This window comes from Myotis daubentonii, chromosome 18 (genome assembly GCF_963259705.1).
Source record: "Myotis daubentonii chromosome 18, mMyoDau2.1, whole genome shotgun sequence".
NCBI classification, from domain to species: Eukaryota; Metazoa; Chordata; class Mammalia; order Chiroptera; family Vespertilionidae; genus Myotis; species Myotis daubentonii.
In genome coordinates, this window is record NC_081857.1 from 35,720,306 (window position 1) to 35,739,419 (window position 19,114).

General features: G+C 39.8%; 1 protein-coding gene across 1 annotated transcript in view; it reads right to left on the minus strand.

Moving 5' to 3' along the window:
* Window positions 1–10,147, minus strand: part of SYCP1 (synaptonemal complex protein 1) — a 79,512-nt gene extending 69,365 nt beyond the window's left edge. The window contains exons 1-6 of the mRNA XM_059673682.1: window positions 10,025–10,147; window positions 8,247–8,331; window positions 6,126–6,169; window positions 5,892–5,948; window positions 4,634–4,798; window positions 2,974–3,041 (exon numbers count right to left, since the gene is read on the minus strand). Of these exons, the coding sequence (XP_059529665.1) occupies window positions 2,974–3,041; window positions 4,634–4,798; window positions 5,892–5,948; window positions 6,126–6,169; window positions 8,247–8,331; window positions 10,025–10,132 (527 nt within the window). The 5' untranslated portion in view covers window positions 10,133–10,147. The remainder of the gene's footprint in view (window positions 1–2,973; window positions 3,042–4,633; window positions 4,799–5,891; window positions 5,949–6,125; window positions 6,170–8,246; window positions 8,332–10,024) is intronic.
* Between the last annotated feature and the right edge of the window lie 8,967 nt (window positions 10,148–19,114).

Consider the following 19,114-nt stretch of genomic DNA (forward strand, 5'->3'; position numbering starts at 1 on the left):
TTAATGGCAGGCTCCTTATTGCTCGCCTCACTGCTCCTTAGTGCTACTGCGGAGGCAGGAGAGGCTCCCGCCACCACCACTGCGCTTGCAAGGTGTGAGCCTGGTTTCTGGCTGAGCGGTGCTGTCCCTGTGGGAGTGCACTGATCACCAGGGGGCAGCTCCTGCGTTGAGCGTCTGCCCCCTGGTGGTCAGCGCATATATTAGCAACTGGTCGTTCTGGTTGTTCCACCATAGTAATGGCTTAGGCTTTTATTATATAGATAGAAAACCCTAAAGATTCCACCAAAATAACAAATAGAATAAATAAACTCAGTAAAGTTGCAAAATACAAAACCAATATATAAAAATCAGTTGCATTTCTATACATTAATTAATAAAACAATCCCATTTACAAATGCATCAAAAAAGAGTAAGATACCTAGGAATAAACTTAACCAAGGAGGTGAAAGAACTATACACTGGAAACTCTAAGACATTGATTAAAGAAACTGAAGAAGACACAAATAAATGTAAAGATATTCTGCACTCATGGATGAGAAATAATATGTATAAATGTCCCTACTAGCCAAAGCAATCTAGAGATTCAGTGCGACCCTTATGAAAATTCCAATGGCATTTTTCACAGAAATAGAACAATCAATCATAAAGTTTGTATGGAACCACAAAGACCCTGAATAGCCAAAGTAATCTTGATAAAGAGGAACAAAGTTGGAGGCATCACACTTCCTGATTTCAAACTATATTACAAAGCTATAGAAGTCAAAGCAGTATGGTATTGGCATAAAAACCAATACATAGATTAATGTAACAAAATAGAGAAACCAGTAATAAACCCAAGAATATACAGTCAATTCATTTATGACAAGTCAAGAATACACAATGGAAAAAGGACAGCCTCTTCAATAAACATGACTTCAGACACCAGTCACAAGCTCAGGTTGTTACCTGTATCTCTGACCCACTGGCTATATACATCAGAGGTTCCCAAGTCCTTTTCCTTAAGTTCGATTAATTTCTTAGAATGGCTCCCAGAACTCAGAGAAACAACTTACTTACCAGAGTACCAGTTTATCATACAACTATATAACTCAGCAACAGCCAAACGGAAAAGATATATAGGGCCAGGTATTTGGAAACAATGTGGAGCTCCAATGCTTTCTCCCCAAATCTTTAGCTGTTCACCAACCCAGAAGCTCTCTGAACACTATCCTTTGGGGTCTTTACGGAGGCTTCATTACATTGTTATGATTGAATAAATCATTGGTCATTTGGTAATTGATTCAACCTCCAGGTATTTCCCTTGCTGGAGGCGGAAGTGGGAGCAGGAGGACAGAAAGATCCAACCCTCTAATCACCTTGAAGATTCTCCTGGCAACCAGCCCCCATCTTTAAGGTCCGAAAGTCACCTCATTAACAGAACAAGAGATACCACTGTCACTCTCAATACTTCAAAAATTCCAATGATTCTGAATCTATCTTCTAAGACACTATATGAACTCAATCACATACCCATATAAAAATGACCAGTAAATACCAAATATACAGTACACACACGTTAGAAACTTCCTCTTCTCTCTCCCTTCCCCCTATAACCAAATTTCATTTAGGCAGGGGAAAAATTAAGGTGTAACATTTAAATTTATCTAGGAAGTCACAGGTTATCTTTCAACTTGGCTAAAACAGTCCATTGTGGCAGCATTTTTCACTTAGCAACTTCACTAACAGGTTAAAGGTTTTTAGAACCATATTTAGTAAGTTTAAACTTAAATCAAGTAAGGGATGAACAAATTCAGTACTCTATGTAAACCCATACATTATATCCTAACCAATATTTACTTGACAGATGAATTGAACAATTTCATATTTCTATTAAATTCTGCACAATAGTCTAAATGAGATGATAAAAGCAGAAAATAAGGCTTAGCTATTGTCTAGAACAAAAGAAAGGAAAAGTCAAAGATGATATTCAAGTTTTAAGCCAACATAAATGGAAGAATCATTGGGCCACTGGCAAAAACAGAAATTCGAATGTGAGAATTAGCTTGGAACTAAGTTGAGCCCTACTTTGCAAGTGCTGCATCAAAAACAACAAACAGAAAGGTAGACAATGTACATAGGTACTTGTAGAATTATCAGGTAACTTTTTGAAACCAGGTAATGGTTTTTCCTGCCTGACATGTTTAAAATTGTTTGCCAAATGCTAGAATGTAAAAACAGTATGTCTTCATTTCTCCACAGCACCCGGTGTGGGAAGCCGCCTATTGCAGTGATGGCGAACCTATGACACACGTGTCAGAGGTGACACGCGAACTCATTTTTTTGGTTGATTTTTCTTTGTTAAATGGCATTTAAATATACAAAATAAATATCAAAAATATAAATCTTTTACTATGGTTTCAAATACCAAAAAAGTTCTCTATGTGACACGGCACCAGAGTTAAGTTAGGGTTTTTCAAAATGCTGACACGCCGAGCTCAAATGGTTCGCCATCACTGGATTGTCTTCTCTAGCAGAGGGGTGTGGACAAGGAGCCGGGAATGCTGGTGACCCTTGAAGCCCTGGCAAAGGTCAGGGCTATGTACCCACTGTTTAGTCCAGACAATGGTAGCTGAAGCAACTTCCCTACCAGATAGTCATGTAAATCCTTACTGATAGTCTATTACTGGAACTTGCCTAAGGGTTATCCCAAACTCAATAAAATAATGGCAAGGCCTGAGCAAAGCGGAGTGCATCCTCTTGGGATGGGCTCTCGCCTGACCACCCAATCTCCAAATTATCTCGTCTCATCTCTTTCATTTGTGTGCGGCTCCTCTTCCAGATCCTGAACCCTGAACCACGCGGGACATAGAGCAACATACACAACCAGGTAGAATTTTACATATAAGTTAGTGCTTATAACAAAAAGTGCTCAATAAATTATTGTAAATTATTTTTAAAAACTGGAAAGAACAAATTCATTAAATTATTACTTACTCTTTTATTAAATCTTTATTTTCTTGAATTCCTTCTTCTAATTTCAAACTTACTTTTTCATTTTCAAACTAATTTACAAAACAGAATAGTTCATCAAATATTGCTTAGCAAAATAAATGAGAATAACAGTGTAATATACAATTACATATGTAGTATACATCTGCTTAAAGAAGTGACTATAATTGTACATCTTTTAACATATATGAGGGGTCCTCAAACTACAGCCCGCGGGCCACATGCGGCCCACCGAAAACATTTATCTGGCCCGCCGGGTGTTTTTGCCGCCACTGTGTGCATAGGAATTTGTTCATAGTTTTTTTTTAAAACTATAGTCCGGCCCTCCAACGGTCTGAGGGACAGTGAACTGGACCCCTGTTTAAAAAGTTTGAGGACACCTGATATATATAGTGTTTAAAATATCAAATACTTTTGCTATGTAAACAATGCAAACAGTATTTCTTTGCTAACACGCTATGATGGGCCATAAAAATTCTTTTCTTTGAACACCAAAAAGTACTTTTTTTGTCACAGCTTATGGATTTCCCCTAAGACAATGGGTCTCACTTTCATCAATCTAAAATCAAGTTATCTTTCCTAAACATTTTGAAATGATGTTGTATCTTCATCCGAACGGGTAGGTGTTTTATCTTCGACCTAGCCCAATGTTGCAGTTTCTCAACATTTTTCTATCACTATGCCATAAAAATTGAAGCTAAACAGTTTCAAATTTAAAGTTTCATCTATAAATGTCATATTACAATATAAGACATTTGTATTAAATAAAACATCCTCAGTAATAGGAATAAAACTCAATAAGTCAGAATCATTAAATCAATATTTCCCTAATCATTTGCATTATCTTGTGCAACTCATCCTGTGTCCATTCTAAAGTTGAAATGCAATTAATATCAATGAAACTTCAAAATACCAGTCCTTAAACTCTACATCACAGAAACAGGATAAATGCAACTTACCCTGAAATAATACTTTTAATTTTTAATATATTTTTTATTGTTGATAATATTACAGGTATCTCCCTTTCCCCACCATTCTCTCCTCCTCCCAACCCCTTCCCACCCCCAACCCCCAGGTCTTCACCACCCTATGGCCTGTGTCCATGAGCTATGCATGTAAGTATGTAAGTTCTTTGGTTTATCTGTTCTTGTTCCCCCAACCCCACATTGAGGTAGTCTGTTCCATGCCTCCCTGCTTCGGGTCTTATTTTGTTGGTCAATTTATTTATTTTTATTTTTTTATTATTAGTTAAGGTATTACAAATGTGTCCTCATTCCCCCCCCCATTAACCCCAACCTCCCCCCCCCCCGTCAATTTATTTTGTTCATTCGATTCCATGAATAAGTGAGATCATGTGATATTTGTCTTTCAATATTCTATTTTAAACTGTATTATAAGATTATACTACATTTTCAATTCCAAATCTCATTCACCTGAAGTTCTTTTTTTTAATATATATTTTTATTGATTTCAAAGAAGGGAGAAGGAGAGATAGAAACATCATTGATGAATGAGAATCTCATTGATCGGCTGCCTCCTGCACGCCCCCTACTGGGGATCGAGCCTGCAACTCAGGAATATGCCTGGGACCCTTCAGTCCACAGGCCAACGCTCTATTGACTCAGCCAAACCGGCTAGGGGATACCTGTAGTTCTTGAATGGCTTTCCGCTGTGCTTCAATTATCTTTCTATTTTCTTGCAACTTATTTTCTTTCTGCTTCAGTTCAGATTCTATATTCACTTTCCACTTCTTAATCCTTTCAGTCTCTTTATACAATTTTGAATATAGTCTGCTCATTGGCTCTGAATTCTGTTAAAATAGGTTTTCAAAGATTGTTAATTGTTCAAAATGTTAGTATAACCAAACCTATTCAAAATATCCATGAGTAATTGTTTCTGAATATTTGAGACCAAATCTCTCCTCCTAATAGCATAGTGAAAGCTATATTAACTTTTTTGTACTCTAAGGCAATCCCTAGTTACTTTACTTCACAAAGTTACCGGTCATTTGACTAAGTTATACCTTGCTGAATAAAATCAAATAACTTCAAAATGAACCTAAGCCAGAAGTTAGAAATATTTTAGTCAAGGAGAGAATCTAGCTGGTTAAAAGCTAAAATAAATCACTCTACAAGAAATCTATAAACTTTAACAATGGTCTTGAAACATTTTGGAAATATAAACATTTGAAGGTTTAATAAAGAACATGAAGCTTAAAATACAATGATGAAAAAGAAGAGTGAACACAAGATCTAACTTTCATTTAGCCTCAGATTTTATTTGGATTTCCTGCATTATTCATTTCTACATTACAAGGTAAAAGCTAGAGTTTTGTTTTGTTTTAAATCACACTGATTTCTGCTCACTGATGCTCTTTATTATCAAAATATATAAAATAAGTTCCATATTTTAAAATTCTGTGATACTATAATCCAGCAACAAACATACAGTACTTATTTTATTAGGTCATGAAAGTTCTCATTTTAAAGACATGTATGTGCCATTAGTAAGAACATTTTTACAACTAAAATCAAAAGGATAGCAAGCCCTACAAATTCCTTAGACAGTTAACCAGCCAAACAATCATACCTATTAATAAAAAGATTATAAAATACTGGGTTTGATTCTCAGCCTTTTCACATATTGCACCCATCTTACCTCTTCTATTCTTGATTTCTATGATTTAAATTTAAATTGCCCCTAAAAAGCAGATGCCATTATAACCCAGGAAAATACAGAAGACTAGAGTTTCGGCAATTTTAAATGAAGATAAAAAAAGGGGGAAAATCAAAGAGTATACTTTAAAACATTAACCAATATTTCTTTTGAAGGCTCAAAAGAAAAATATATAAATAGTAACAAATGATTGCAAGAAATTTCATATGAATGGGAAATCTTCTGACCTCAAAATCAGAGTCCTTTAATCCTTCCTGGTAATGACAACTGTCAGAATTATCAACCTAAAAAATGAATAAATGTTTCCTATAAGAAAATATTTCTTATGAGAGTTTCTACACAGTAGCAATTAAATACTGAAGAGTAGTAATCCAACAACTAAAGAATTTTTTTCTTTTTCAAGCAAGCAGTTCAATGCCTAAACAGATTATATCTATCTATAGGCACTATAATCAACTGACCTGTTCAAGCATGGGCAAAAAGTTAACTTTCTGTAAAGTAGTATCTGCAAGATAAAAGACAAGATATTAAGTATGTGAACATCTTATTTTTTTTAATTAAATCTTTATTGTTCAGATTATTACATTTGTCCCTCTTTTTTCCCCCCATAGCTCCCCTCCTCCCAGTTCCCGCCCCACCCTCCGCCCTCATTCCCCACCCACTGTCCTCATCCATAGGTGCATGATTTTTGTCCAGTCTCTTCCCGCATCTCCCACACCCCTTTCCCCCCAAGAATAGTTAGTCCATTCCCTTTCTATGTCCCTGATTCTATTATGATCACCAGATTATTCACTTGATTCTTAGATTCATTTGTTGATAGATGCATGTTTGTTCATAATTTGTATCTTTACCTTTTTCTTCTTCTTCCTCTTCTTAAAGGATACCTTTCAGCATTTCATATAATACTGGTTTGGTGGTGATGAACTCCTTTAGCTTTTCCTTATCTGTGAAGCTCTTTATCTGACCTTCAGTTCTGAATGATAGCTTTGCTGGATAAAGTAATCTTGGTTGTAGGTTCTTGGCATTCATCACTTTGAATATTTCTTGCCATTCCCTTCTGGCCTGCAAAGTTTCTGTTGAGAAATCCGCTGACAGTCGTATGGGTATTCCCTTGTAGGTAACTGAGTTTCTTTCTCTTGCTGCTTTTAAGATTCTCTCTTTGTCTTTTGCTCTTGGCATTTTAATTATGATATGTCTTGGTGTGGTCCTCTTTGGATTCCTTTTGTTTGGGGTTCTCTGCGCTTCCTGGACCTGTAAGTCTATTTCTTTCACCAGGTGGGGGAAGTTTTCTGTCAATTATGTCTTCAAATAGGTTTTTAATATCTTGCTCTCTCTCATCTTCTGGCACCCCTATAATTCGGATGTTGGTACGCTTGAAGTTGTCCCAGAGGCTCCTTACACTATCTTCGTATTTTCGGATTCTTTTTTCATTTTGCTTTTCTGGTTGGGTGTTTTTTGCTTCTTCGCATTTCACATCTTTGCCTTGATTCTTGCGCTCCTCTGGTCTGCTGTTGGGAGTCTGTATAGTATTCGTTATTTCAGTCCGTGTTTGCTTAATTTCTAGTTGGTTTTTTATCATAACATCGAGGGTCTCATTAGTTTTCTTGAAGATCTCACTACATTTATCGGCGGCTTCTAGACAGTTCTTGAGAGACCTTAAAAGTGTGGTTCTGAACTCAATGTCCTCCATTGACAGTTTTGTCCTGTTTCTTTGTCTCTGCATTTTTTATGCTTTCTTGGTGCACCCCCTAGTGGTCTTTGTGCGAAGTCTTGTTGTAGTTAAGCCTTGATTGATGTCGGCAATACCGGGGGTGATTTGACCTCCAGGCAAACTGGCTATGAGAGTCCGCTGTGTCTGCAGTGGGAGAGCTTCTGTGCTGGATCTCTAGGGTGGTGCTAATCAAGCCTTTGCCTGGGGCTATCCGGCAAATGGCTCTGTGCAGGGCTTGCGCGGGGCCGGTCCCCGGGGATCTACAGGGCGGGCAGGAGCGAGCAGTTATGGCTGCTCTCAGTTCCGTCCCTAGGGGCTCTGCCTCACGGAGTCCCAGCAACCGCTGCAAACCTCGGAGAGAAAGCTGCCTTCGAGTTCCAACAGAAGCCAGACAGTCCCACTTCTCCCGTTTGAGTCTGGGTCCCTAGAGACTCGCCCGGATCTGGAGCTCAGAGTCTGAAACTCCCTCCCGATTGAAAACAACAACCGCGCCCTCCGCCGCCAGCCCGCTTGCGCGCACTCCGCACCTGAGTATTTCACTTCAGCACTGCGCCTCCTCTGAGTCTGGGTATGATATTCTCTATCCTCCTAGTTGTAGAATTTCCACTCAGCCAGCCTTCCTGTGGTTCTGGATGATGTCCGTTCCGTCTTTAGTTGTTTTTCTGAAGTGGTTGTTCGAGGCAGCAATCTCCGGCGTTAACCTATGCCGCCATCTTGGTTTCTCCCAACATCTTATTTTTTACATTAAGTATTATAACTTACTTCAATGTCAAGGCTATCAATATAATACTGTTATATTTTCAGTATCTAGCAATGTGGATTTTAAAAATGCTTCTATGTGAGGTGATATATTGCTTTTCCAGTCTCCTACCTGAATCAATGTTCTTCCCATGTTTGGAGAGATTAGTCATTGCAAATGGAAAACAAGTGTCATCTTCAATAACTTTGTCGAAACTCTGAAAACACAAAGAAGTTCTTAAACTGTCCCATACAACTCTGATAACAAGCAGTATAAAACAGTATAAATATGTAGTTACACTAATAATATACATCTGCTTAAAGAAGTGACTATAATTATAAATCCTTTAATATATATATAGTTTATTTAAAATATCAAATGCTTTTGCCATGTATATGAAGCAAAAAATTTAATTAGGTATTCGCACTTATTAGATGAACCTAAATTATCTATTATGCAATACATGGTTTGTAAGTATTCAAGAATAACGTTAGGAATTTTAATTAATAACATAGGATATTAGTTTTCTTCAATTTCATTATGATCTTTCAATTTCATCATAATTAAGGATTATTTTTATTACATAATATTTTAATGTTACATTGTTGGCTAAAGAGACATAAGAAGTTTTCTATGGCATATGAAAATGTAAATATTCAGCCACAACCAGTTTGGCTCAGTGGATAGAGTGTCGTCCTGCAGACTCAAGGGTCCCAGGTTCGATTCCGGTCAAGGGCATGTACCTTGGTTGCGGGCACATCCCCAGTAGGGAGTGTGCAGGAGGCAGCTGATCGATGTTTCTCACTCTGTCCCTCTCCCTTCCTCTCTGTAGGAAACCAATAAAATATATTTTAAAAAATGTAAATATTCATTATTTCATTCCATCTCTAATATGAAGTTCAACATGAAAAAATGTTTAAATCATTTAGTAGAAAAAGCTTTGTTTCGCCTGAGAAACTTGATATAATTCTTCCTTTAGATAAGAACTCTACTATATAAATGAATTTCCCTTTTTATCCTGACAACCAGGAAGCTCAGAGGCAAATTTTAAGGTCAGTCACACTCATTTTTACTAGTATCTCGACATACTTATCCCCGTGTTCTTAATTTATATTTTACTATATCATTGTCTATGTCTTAAAGGTTGCCTCTAATCATTTAAAGAGGAAGAGTTAAAATAACCAGGTTCCATTATGTCTGCAGAGCTCTAGAGCCACAGTGCTCACTTCTTGCCATGGCTGTCTCCTGCACACATTATGCTCACTCATCCGGAGCGATGCTTTCTTTTTTTTTTTTTTAAAGAATCTGAGATTTTCTTTTCTTTTCTTTTCTTTTCTAAATATATTTTATTAATTTTTTACAGAGAGGAAGGGAGAGATAGAGAGTTAGAAACATCGATGAGAGAGACACATCGATCAGCCGCCTCCTGCACATCTCCCACTGGGGATGTGCCCGCAACCCAGGTACATGCCCTTGACCGGAATCGAACCTGGGACCTTTCAGTCCGCAGGCCGACGCTCTATCCACTGAGCCAAACCGGTTTCGGCCGGAGCGATGCTTTCAAAATGCTTGGGCGGCCCCGCCGCTTCGCTCCGCTCCGCGGACAGAGCGCGGCCTGTGGGTCGCAGGGTCCCGGGTTCCATTAAGTCAAGGGCACGCGCCTGGGTTGCGGGCTCGATCCCCACCGTGGGGCGTGCAGGAGGCAGCCGATCACTGACTCCCTCTCATCGCTGATGTTTGTCTCCCTCTCCCTTCCTCTCTGAAATCAATAAAAATATATTAAAAAACAAAATTCTCGGGTAAATCAGACTACATTAATTGGAAAGACTTATAAAAAATACCACCAAGAGAGTACACCGGCTTCATTTGCCTCGAGAACAGTCCAATCCAAGATTCCGATGCAAGTTTACCGGGAAGAAATCGGACTCTCCTGCAAGGGTCTGCGGCTTCACTGTGGATACCTGACTGCTGCTCACCCTCGGCGGCACGAACAGGGTAAACAGCTTCTGTTTGTCCATCTACTCTCGCGCGGTCCTTGGGACGACCTGTTGCCCCAAAGCGGGGAGGGGGCGGGAGGGGAAACTGTTTCACTGTCTCATTAATATTTTAAAAGGAGAGACTACCCGGGGGACCCGTATGCATACAGGCAGAGCCCACGGGCACAGACAACAGTGTGGGGAAGGCCTGGGAGGCGTGGGTGCAGGGTGGAGGGGGAGACACCTGTAACACTTTCAACAATACAGATAAATTAAAAATGAACAAATTAAAGGTGACGTTGGTATACTCAGGAACCATCTAAAGGAATGGATGGGACTTTCGCTTGTCCCTGCGGGGGTCCGAGCAAATGCACCCCTGTTTGTTCCCACCCCCTCTTTCCCTCCCTCTCCCCCACCGACAACAAGAATTTGGGAGAAACTCGAACACGGCATCACACTGTGACCTGAAAGGAAGGCGGGTTCCGCGTTCCCCGGTCTCGCGGGGGGGGGGGGGGGGGGGGGCCGGGGGGGAGGATGGGGGGGGCCGGGGGGGAGGATGGGGGGGGGGAGACGCGAACACCCTCGGGTTCTCGGCCCGCCACCCAGGAGGCTCGGGAGACTCGCCGCCTGCGTTGGGAGGCGCAGTCTCAAAACATGGCCGAGCTCCAGTCCTGGCCTCCACAAAGGAAGTCGGCACACCCGCCCAGGTATTAAAGTCCGCGAGGGTCCCGCCCACCCGCCACCAAGGAAGGCGGCTGAAAGAACCTACCAGAACGTAGGCCTCCGAACTTCAGAAAAGGCGGGGACACCGCCCCGCCTGTTCGGACTGCAGGACGGAGTGATGTGACGAGGCCAGGTGGCGGTTTAACGGCTAAATAACCGTCAATAACGGTCAATCGCGTGAGCACGTGAGCACGCACGGCTGACATCTCGCGAGATTTCCCCTTGGGTCAGTAACCGGTTCTTTCCGGTATTCCGGCGCTCTGTGCAGGTTCCGTGCTTTCAACTCCCAGGCGCTGTGATGGGTGGGAGCTGAGCGTGAAAAACCCACTTCTGTCCTCGAGAGCTCAGCCTTAGGAAGGAAACGGAAATACGAACAGTTACAACCTCGCGTCGTCATGGAAAGGTGGTCATGTTTCCCGAGAGGTTAGGACTCAGGGAAGGCAGTGCTCACAGTGGCTTGGGCCCCCCCACCCCCCCCAGAGGCCTGGTCACGTGCTACGCTTCTCTTACTGCAGCGGTTCTCAACTTATGGGTCGCGACCCCTTTAGCGGTCAAACGACCCCTGTGGTCGCCTGAGACCATTCTACATATCAGATATTTACATGACGATTCATAACAGTAGCAACATTACAGTTATGAAGTAGCAACGAAAATAATTTTATGGTTGGGTCACAACATGAGGAACTGTGTTTAAAGGGCCAGAAGGTTGAGCACCACTGCCTTACAGAGTTGGCCAGGTAGGGGACGGGATAAAGAGTATTCCTGATGGAGTCGTGAAAGAATATTTGTAAATACTGTGGACATGTGAACCAACGTTTTCCCTGCGGATGTAATTTCAGAGCCTAATTGAGCCAGTTAAATGGACACGTGGTATGGTTGCGCCTGAAACTCTCTCCTCTATAAAAAACTACTTTCCTCAAAAAATAAATGAATAAACCATGTGTACAGACTCAAATAAAATAAATAAGAGTCTTCATGGCACAAGGACGGTTGGTGAAGCCGCTGGCATTGCGAGAGATGCGTACGAGAGTGAGTCCAAGAAGCGTCTCGGTTGTGAGGACGAAGTGGGAAAACAGGAAATGAGACTGGAGACGGCAGGTGGGAAGGCCTTGCGGGGCTTGGACCTGAGCCTCCGGCATGGGAACCGGGAGACCGAGCAGAAAGGGAGGCGCGACCAAGTTCAGAGGGAAATTTGTGGAATGCAAATGGCTTAGGCTTGTGGGACCGACCGGAGCTGAAGATCTAGTTTCAGTAGCTTTGTAAGGTGTGAGCTACGACAGTGATAGTGGACGTGAAAAGGTGTCAAAAATAACAGGAACTGATAGGCTGGGATACGATTTTTGAACAGTGAGCAACGAAAGAAATGTCTGAGGGTGACCCCTGGTTTCAGGCTTGGGAGACCAGATACAATAAATACTGTGTGTTAAGTCCCAGGTGTGAGCAATGAGTTTTCCTAACTTTCTCCATGGATGTAAGTGATGCCTTTTGAAAGGATTTCAGTAATATTTTTAAATAACCCATTTTGTTTAAATTTGTATAAATTTATCAGCCATACTATTTTCTGCTAAAATTACAAAATGTTGGAGCTGGAAAGGATGTTCAAGTGTTACTCATTTTACATTTTAAAGAAAACTGAGTCTAGGTACCCTAAAAAGGATGAAATATTCCCTCCAAGAAATGATACCAAGAATATGCACAAGGTATCCCCTAGTAATTGATACACTGAGTAAGATATTTTAAAGTTGAGGGTATAAATTAAATATTACAAGTTTTACAACAATGAAAAATTCAACTATGGTCTTTTTTTTTCTTTATTGAAAACCAAAATGCTACCCCCACTATTAAATTAACTTAATTCACGGTATTTATTTGCATCCAGTCTTTCAAAAGAATAGTGCCACCATAGATTTCACATGAAATTTATTTTTAATGTATAACCATCCTATTCTTTTCATCCTCACAAGAATGAAAATATTTGTGGAAAGATTTTAAGAACTTCATTTTTTCTACCAAAAGTATTGAAAAAACAAATATAAAAATATTGTCTACCAGAATGAGCAGTAAATTGTGCTAAACTTCCCAATATATGTTACAATGTTTTAGTGATTTGTCACTATTTTTTTTCAGTATCTTGCCACCATAATTTTTTAAATTTGGGCTTATAAAAGATCTCTTTTTTAAAGACATTAAGAAAAGGAGAAAGTTGAACAAAACTCTTTTCCTCTTTATAAAGTACTGTAACAGGAATAGGTTTAAAATGTTAGTTCCTTATCCATCAATCACATATTACTTAATGAGGTTCACAAACTGCCTTTATTCTGATTACATTGTTTCCCCTAGATAGCCTTTTTCATGTCTATAAGAAATCTACATATTTTTCATTCAATTTTAAACTAAATGAAAAAGTAGTTTCTTCAGGTAATAACTCTACTGAGCATTATTCCCTCTTGAAGGAAACATACAGTAACAATAACGGTTGCTTCTTTCGAATCCAATATTGAAAAGAATCCCATATGTCCCTCTAGTGGTGGCCGTATATTCCACAAAATTGATGAGTCCTGGTGATGTCCATTTTATGGTGATATATTGAAACTATAGTAATGCCACTCGTGTTTTTCAAATCAGTCATCCTATAATGATACAGTAACCTAGATTTAGGAATTTTAAGGCACACCACATTTTAAAATTTCAGCAATTTGAATTCAGATTCCATTTCTCAGAGAATAAACTAGCCAATTTGGGGTCCTTTGTTTTCCAAATGCTAAGTATTTCTGAATGGCTGTGATTGAGTGTCCTCAGTTCTGTCAGCCTCCCTATGAGCCGAGCAAAATGCTGTAGGTTTTCTGGATGATAAATTTTTGAATATTTGTACAAAATTTGTAAAATTGGTTCTTGTAAATTTTCCACATGTTGCTTATTTTTAAGGCATGTGCCGGGGTCCTGCCCCAGCGGGTCCAGGGGTTCCCCAAAGGTGTGGACGGAGTCGGCGAAGAAGGAATGACACGGAGACAGTGTTCAGTTGATCAGCAGCCTAGCCAGGATCTCTAGCCAGGATCTCCAGCCAAGTTCTGGTCTGGATCTCCAGAGAGGTTCTGCTTTGGATCTCCAGCGAGGTTCTGTAGCCATGTTCCCTCGCTAGGTTCTCCAGCCAGGTTCTGTCCAGGCTCTCCAGTCAGGTTCAGTGTCCAGGTTCCAGTCAGGTTCTCCTGCCAATCTCTGTAGTCAGGTTCAGTCCAGGATCCCTTGCCATGTTCTCCCGCTAGGCTCTGTCTCTAGGCTCCGAGGCCAGTCCCTCTCCAGGATCCTCCGGCATGCTCTCTCCAGCAAAGTTCTTCTGTCTCCAGGCTCCGTGTAGGTTCTGTCTTCTTGATTCTGTTCTAAGTTCTGAGTCTTTCTGTCTTCTGAATTCTGTCTCATGAGTTCTGTGTTCTAAGTTCTGAGTGTTTCTGTTTTGTTACAACTGTATTTATACCAGTTGATTCAATCCTATCAATCTCTATTACAAAGGTTAGGGCATTTCTTATCTCCATTCCAGGGAGAAAAGATTATGTAGTTTAAGCATGATTGTTCATAGTTAAAGGGATTAATTACCCGCCTGGCACTTAGTTGAGGGGTTTTATTCCCTCCCTAACTTCAGGGGAAAATCCCTACCTGGGGATTCAACCTTTCTCGGAGAGGTGACCTTGGTTAAAACACAGCGCCAAGAAGGTGAGCAAACATATTAAGAAAAAGTATGCCATATATGCCAGGTCCCTTGAAACAGCAAGCATGGACCGGCTCCCGGCAGGCATGGACAATCTGCAAAACATTGTCATATTTATATTAATGAATACTAGAAAATTGTAGAAGATAATGAATTTAAAACAAATTAAAAATATTTACAGAATTCTTAATACTAGTATATGCCAAATATTATGCTAAGTAAATTACATCTATGCAATGTCTTATTTAATCTTCATAATACTCTATGAAGAGTATTCTTACTGGTTAGGCAGCAGCACTCATTCATCCAGTCATTGTGTTAGAGATACAGCAGCAAACAAAACAAAATTTTCTGCCCCTCATTGAGCCTATATCCTGGGTCTGGGAGGAGTAGGGGAGGAAAGAGACATGTACACATTTTTAAAAATAAATTACAGTAATAGGTGTTATAGAAAAAATAAAAGTAAAGAGGTTAAGAATATAGGGAGGGAAAGTAGCTACTTTTAAAAGGGTAACCATAAGTACAGACATTTAGCAAAGAAATTCCACTAATACAGGTGCTATAAAAATTCAACTTTTCATTAGCCACAAAAAAAAATTGTTAAAGCCAAATAGAAGTGCGAATAACAAACAAATCATAACTTGGTACAATGTGATATGTGTATAAGTCATCTACTCCAATCCTCTCATTTTTTTGGCCAAGAAAAACTGCAAAACAATTAGAGACTACTGCTTGTTCAAGTTCTCATAGCTAGCTAGTAGCAGAGATAAACCCAATGAAAATTCAATGAGTTAACAAGTCTATATATATGTAACAGTCAAGCAACCTCAATGATGGAACGACCGTTACGACTGGTCGCTATGACATGCACTGTGGTGGCCAACCAGCCCGATCGGGGCCCCGATCAGCCCCCCAACCCAACCTCCCATATCCCTCCCCCAAGCCAACCCCACCCCTGATCAGCCGGACCCCACCCATGCACAAATTTGTGCACCGGGCCTCTAATATATAAATAACTTCATTATGATTTTTAAAAATGCCACATAAACAAAGTCTGTTGAATACTAGGTTTATAGTTTCATCCCTGTAAGGCATTTCTAAAGAGGTAAGGTAAAAAAACATGCCCCACCACTAAACTCCTATTCTCCTAGTCTCACTTCCTCTACCCTCATGACTCCTATTTTACCTGACTTTAGGTTCTGGTCTCAGTCCTACTTTCACAGAACATAGCACAGCTTCAATATGCATCTCTATTTTTCCTGACACATCCAGTTTCTGACTTTGCTGTGAGGGGGAGCAGAGAAGCGGGATGGTATCTAGATTGGGTTATTAGGTTGTAGATTTTCCTGTTTTATTTTGTTGTCTTAACATGAAGTTGTAGACTATGTAAGATGATGGGAATGATCTCGGAGAAGAGGGGAGAGATTAATGATGCAAAGAGGAAAGGGAGTGTGAAAGAAGACTCCAAACAACTCATGCCCATGGGTTTAGCCTGCTGGGGAACTTCTCTTCCTAACCACCTGCTGATGGACCTTGGTCTTGCTTAGACAGGCTCCACAAGTACATCAACGAATTCCTCATAATAAATTCCTTAAAATTCCTACTTCTGCTTTTCTGAATCCTGACTGATATAGAAGATGATCCTGAAAAAGTCCTTGAAAGGCAGTAAAGTTACACACCAGCTTCTATGAAAGCAGAGAGGAGGTACACTTAACTGGGGAGGTAAGTGAAGATTTCTGGAATAACATTTCACTTAAACAGACTCTTTAAAAATTAGTAAGGCAGGCCTAGCCGGTTTGGCTCAGTGGATAGAGTGTCAACCTGCAGACTGATGGGTCCTAGATTCAATTCCAGTCAAGGGCACATGTCCGGGTTGCTGCTCGTCCCCAGTAGGGGGTGTGCAGGAGGCAGCCAATCAATGATTCATCATTGATGTTTCTATCTCTCCCTCTCCCTTCCTCTCTGAAATCAATAAAAATATATTAAAAAGATTAGTAAGGCAAGATAGGAAGCAGTGGTAAGTTAATGAACCAACTCAATGGAAAAAATAAACTTGATTTATAACATTTGATAACTGTAGTTAAACACTGGAAATTAGAGTGATTTATTCTCTTCAGCCTAAAAAAAAATAAATGTGATAGAAAGTAAAGGCATTAGGAGGAAGATGCAGTGTAAATAGTTGTTTTTGTGTTAATTAGCATAAATCTAATCACTTGTGGCTGGTGAAACTAAAGTGTCAAAGAGGGAAGTGCTTTAGAAACATTCACTACTATTATTTAATTTTTGGAATTTCAATATGGAATTGATATATTAAATTTATATATACTTGCTTTATTAAACATCACATGAGAACTAGATTTGAAGAATTTTCATATCAGAATACAGCCTTCTAATCATAGGTTGCAGCAACAGTTTCTAAAGTCAAGGTGTCCCTTAATTAGAATTAACAGTTACAAGGAGAGTTTCATAATAAAAACTAATATCTGCTTTTCTTTCAAAAAGACTAAACATTTTTCCTTATCTTGCTGAGATTTCTTTCACTATAAGTATGAGGGTCTGTGGTTTTTCAAGGCCAAGTGCTAGAAAGCCATTAGTTAGCAACAACAGGAAAAAACAGGTCTGAAAGCTCAAAATTTACAATTTGGAGAAGGAAAAAGGAGCAAAATGAGCTAGTTAATAAATGTAATATGGAGCATGTAATGCTGTACATCTATGCTTCCTAAACATAGATTCTAAGTGTCTCTAAAGATTTGCATTTTGAATTGCTGCAAATTTTTTCCAGTGGTATCAAAAGCTTGACATCAGCAAGGTGCAGTGTAGGTGTGTGGACAATGACAGAAGCTGTGGGGGTGCTAGGGGCAGGTAAAGTTGAGTCTCGCCACCCTTCTCTGTTGTGGACCATTGGGACCACAGTCTGCCCACTGTCCTCCGACACCTCTGAGCAGGGTATCTCAGGTTCTGTGGTATGGCTACAGCAATGGGCATGGTACCAGAGAGAGATTTTCAATAAAATATCCAAGTCCCTCCCTCACTAGAGCTCATGTAAGTGGGGCAGGAACACTGCCCTGTCGGTCAGGTTTGGCATTTGGATCATTAGAGGATCACTGGGATAAGGTATACACACTGAGAGAGGCAGGAGTAGAATTTCTGATAGGGCCATCTGAAAATGAAGGTAGGGAGACCCAAAATTGCTTCCTGGCCCAAAGTGTATGAGGAAATGGAGCCAAGAAACAGGAGCCAGAAAGAAATTAGCTCAGAATAGAAATAGTCAGAACAAGCAAAAGAGATGTTGGGTAATTCTGTAATACCCATAACACTAAAATTGCCTGAGCTTATCTTATTGGTTTACTGAAGGGATGCAGAAGCACTGGGATGGCTTCAAGGTTACAATTCCCTTCAACTTCATGTTTCCCCCCTTAGAATCTATATTTGTTCTTATCCTTTTTATTTTCCTTGTAATTAAGGAGAATGGAATGTTTCTTATTCCAGTCCAGCATATTCACCTATGTGCTGAAATCTATGCCCATCATCCCAATCAATATCCAGCAAAGATTAAGTAGCTATTATGCCCCTTCTCCTCCTGGTTCTTCCTCCTTCAAAAATCCCCCTACTGCCTGGGCAGCATGGTTTTGTGATTGAGCGTCAACCTATGAACCAGGAGGTCATTCGTTTTTCTGTCAGGGTACATGCCCGGTTGTGGGCTCGGCTCCCAGTAGGGAGCATGCTGGAGGCAGCCAATCAATGATTCTCATCATTGATGTTTCTATATCTCTCTCCCTCTCCCTTTCTGAAATAAATAAAAATATAATTTTTAAAAATCTCCCTACTTTCTCGTGTCTCTCGTTTGGATCCTTCCTCTATAAAGCCTTTTAAATATGCTCAAGATTTGTTCATTAAAACAAAAGCAAAACAGAAACAAAAGCCTTCCATTGTTTCTGTATCCCTTTTTAGCCACTATTAAAATCATGGGATGGGTCAGAGGTTGGAGTTCACTGCTTGAATTTGGCTTTAAAATAGAGGTGAAAATAAATTAGGGATGTTAGAAAGACAATGGTTCAGATTGCCAATCATAAGAGCCCAGTCTGGTAAAGGAAAGAAAATTAAACTATAAGGAAAGAGTCTGATAGTTAGGGAGAATATGAGTATTTTCAGAAATCTTGGAGCTGGATGAGGTCAAAGAGAAAGTAGTGGGAGAAAGGGTTACAAGAACTAGATAGATTGAAGCAAAGGTTACAATCAAATAGTTAGATATTAAAGCTTAACATTTCCGATGAGGAACAATTTTTGGTGAATGATAAAGGGCTTGGCCATGGATAGCCAAAATAAATTAAATGTTTCTAGAACTGAGGAGGCCAAAGAAGAATAGAACATTACATGAATAGTTCACATGGATATGACTATCACTCAAGATGAGAGCTACATATGGATTAATCAAAAAGACTATAAGCCAACTCAAGTCTTCTGTGAATAAAGGAGAATAACCAAGATAGGAGATAATTAGGAAGAAGAGAAGAATCTTCAGCTAGATGAAACAAACTTCAAATAAAATGGAGGTTTTACACAAGGAAATAAGAATAATTGTTTGTCAGTTCATTGTG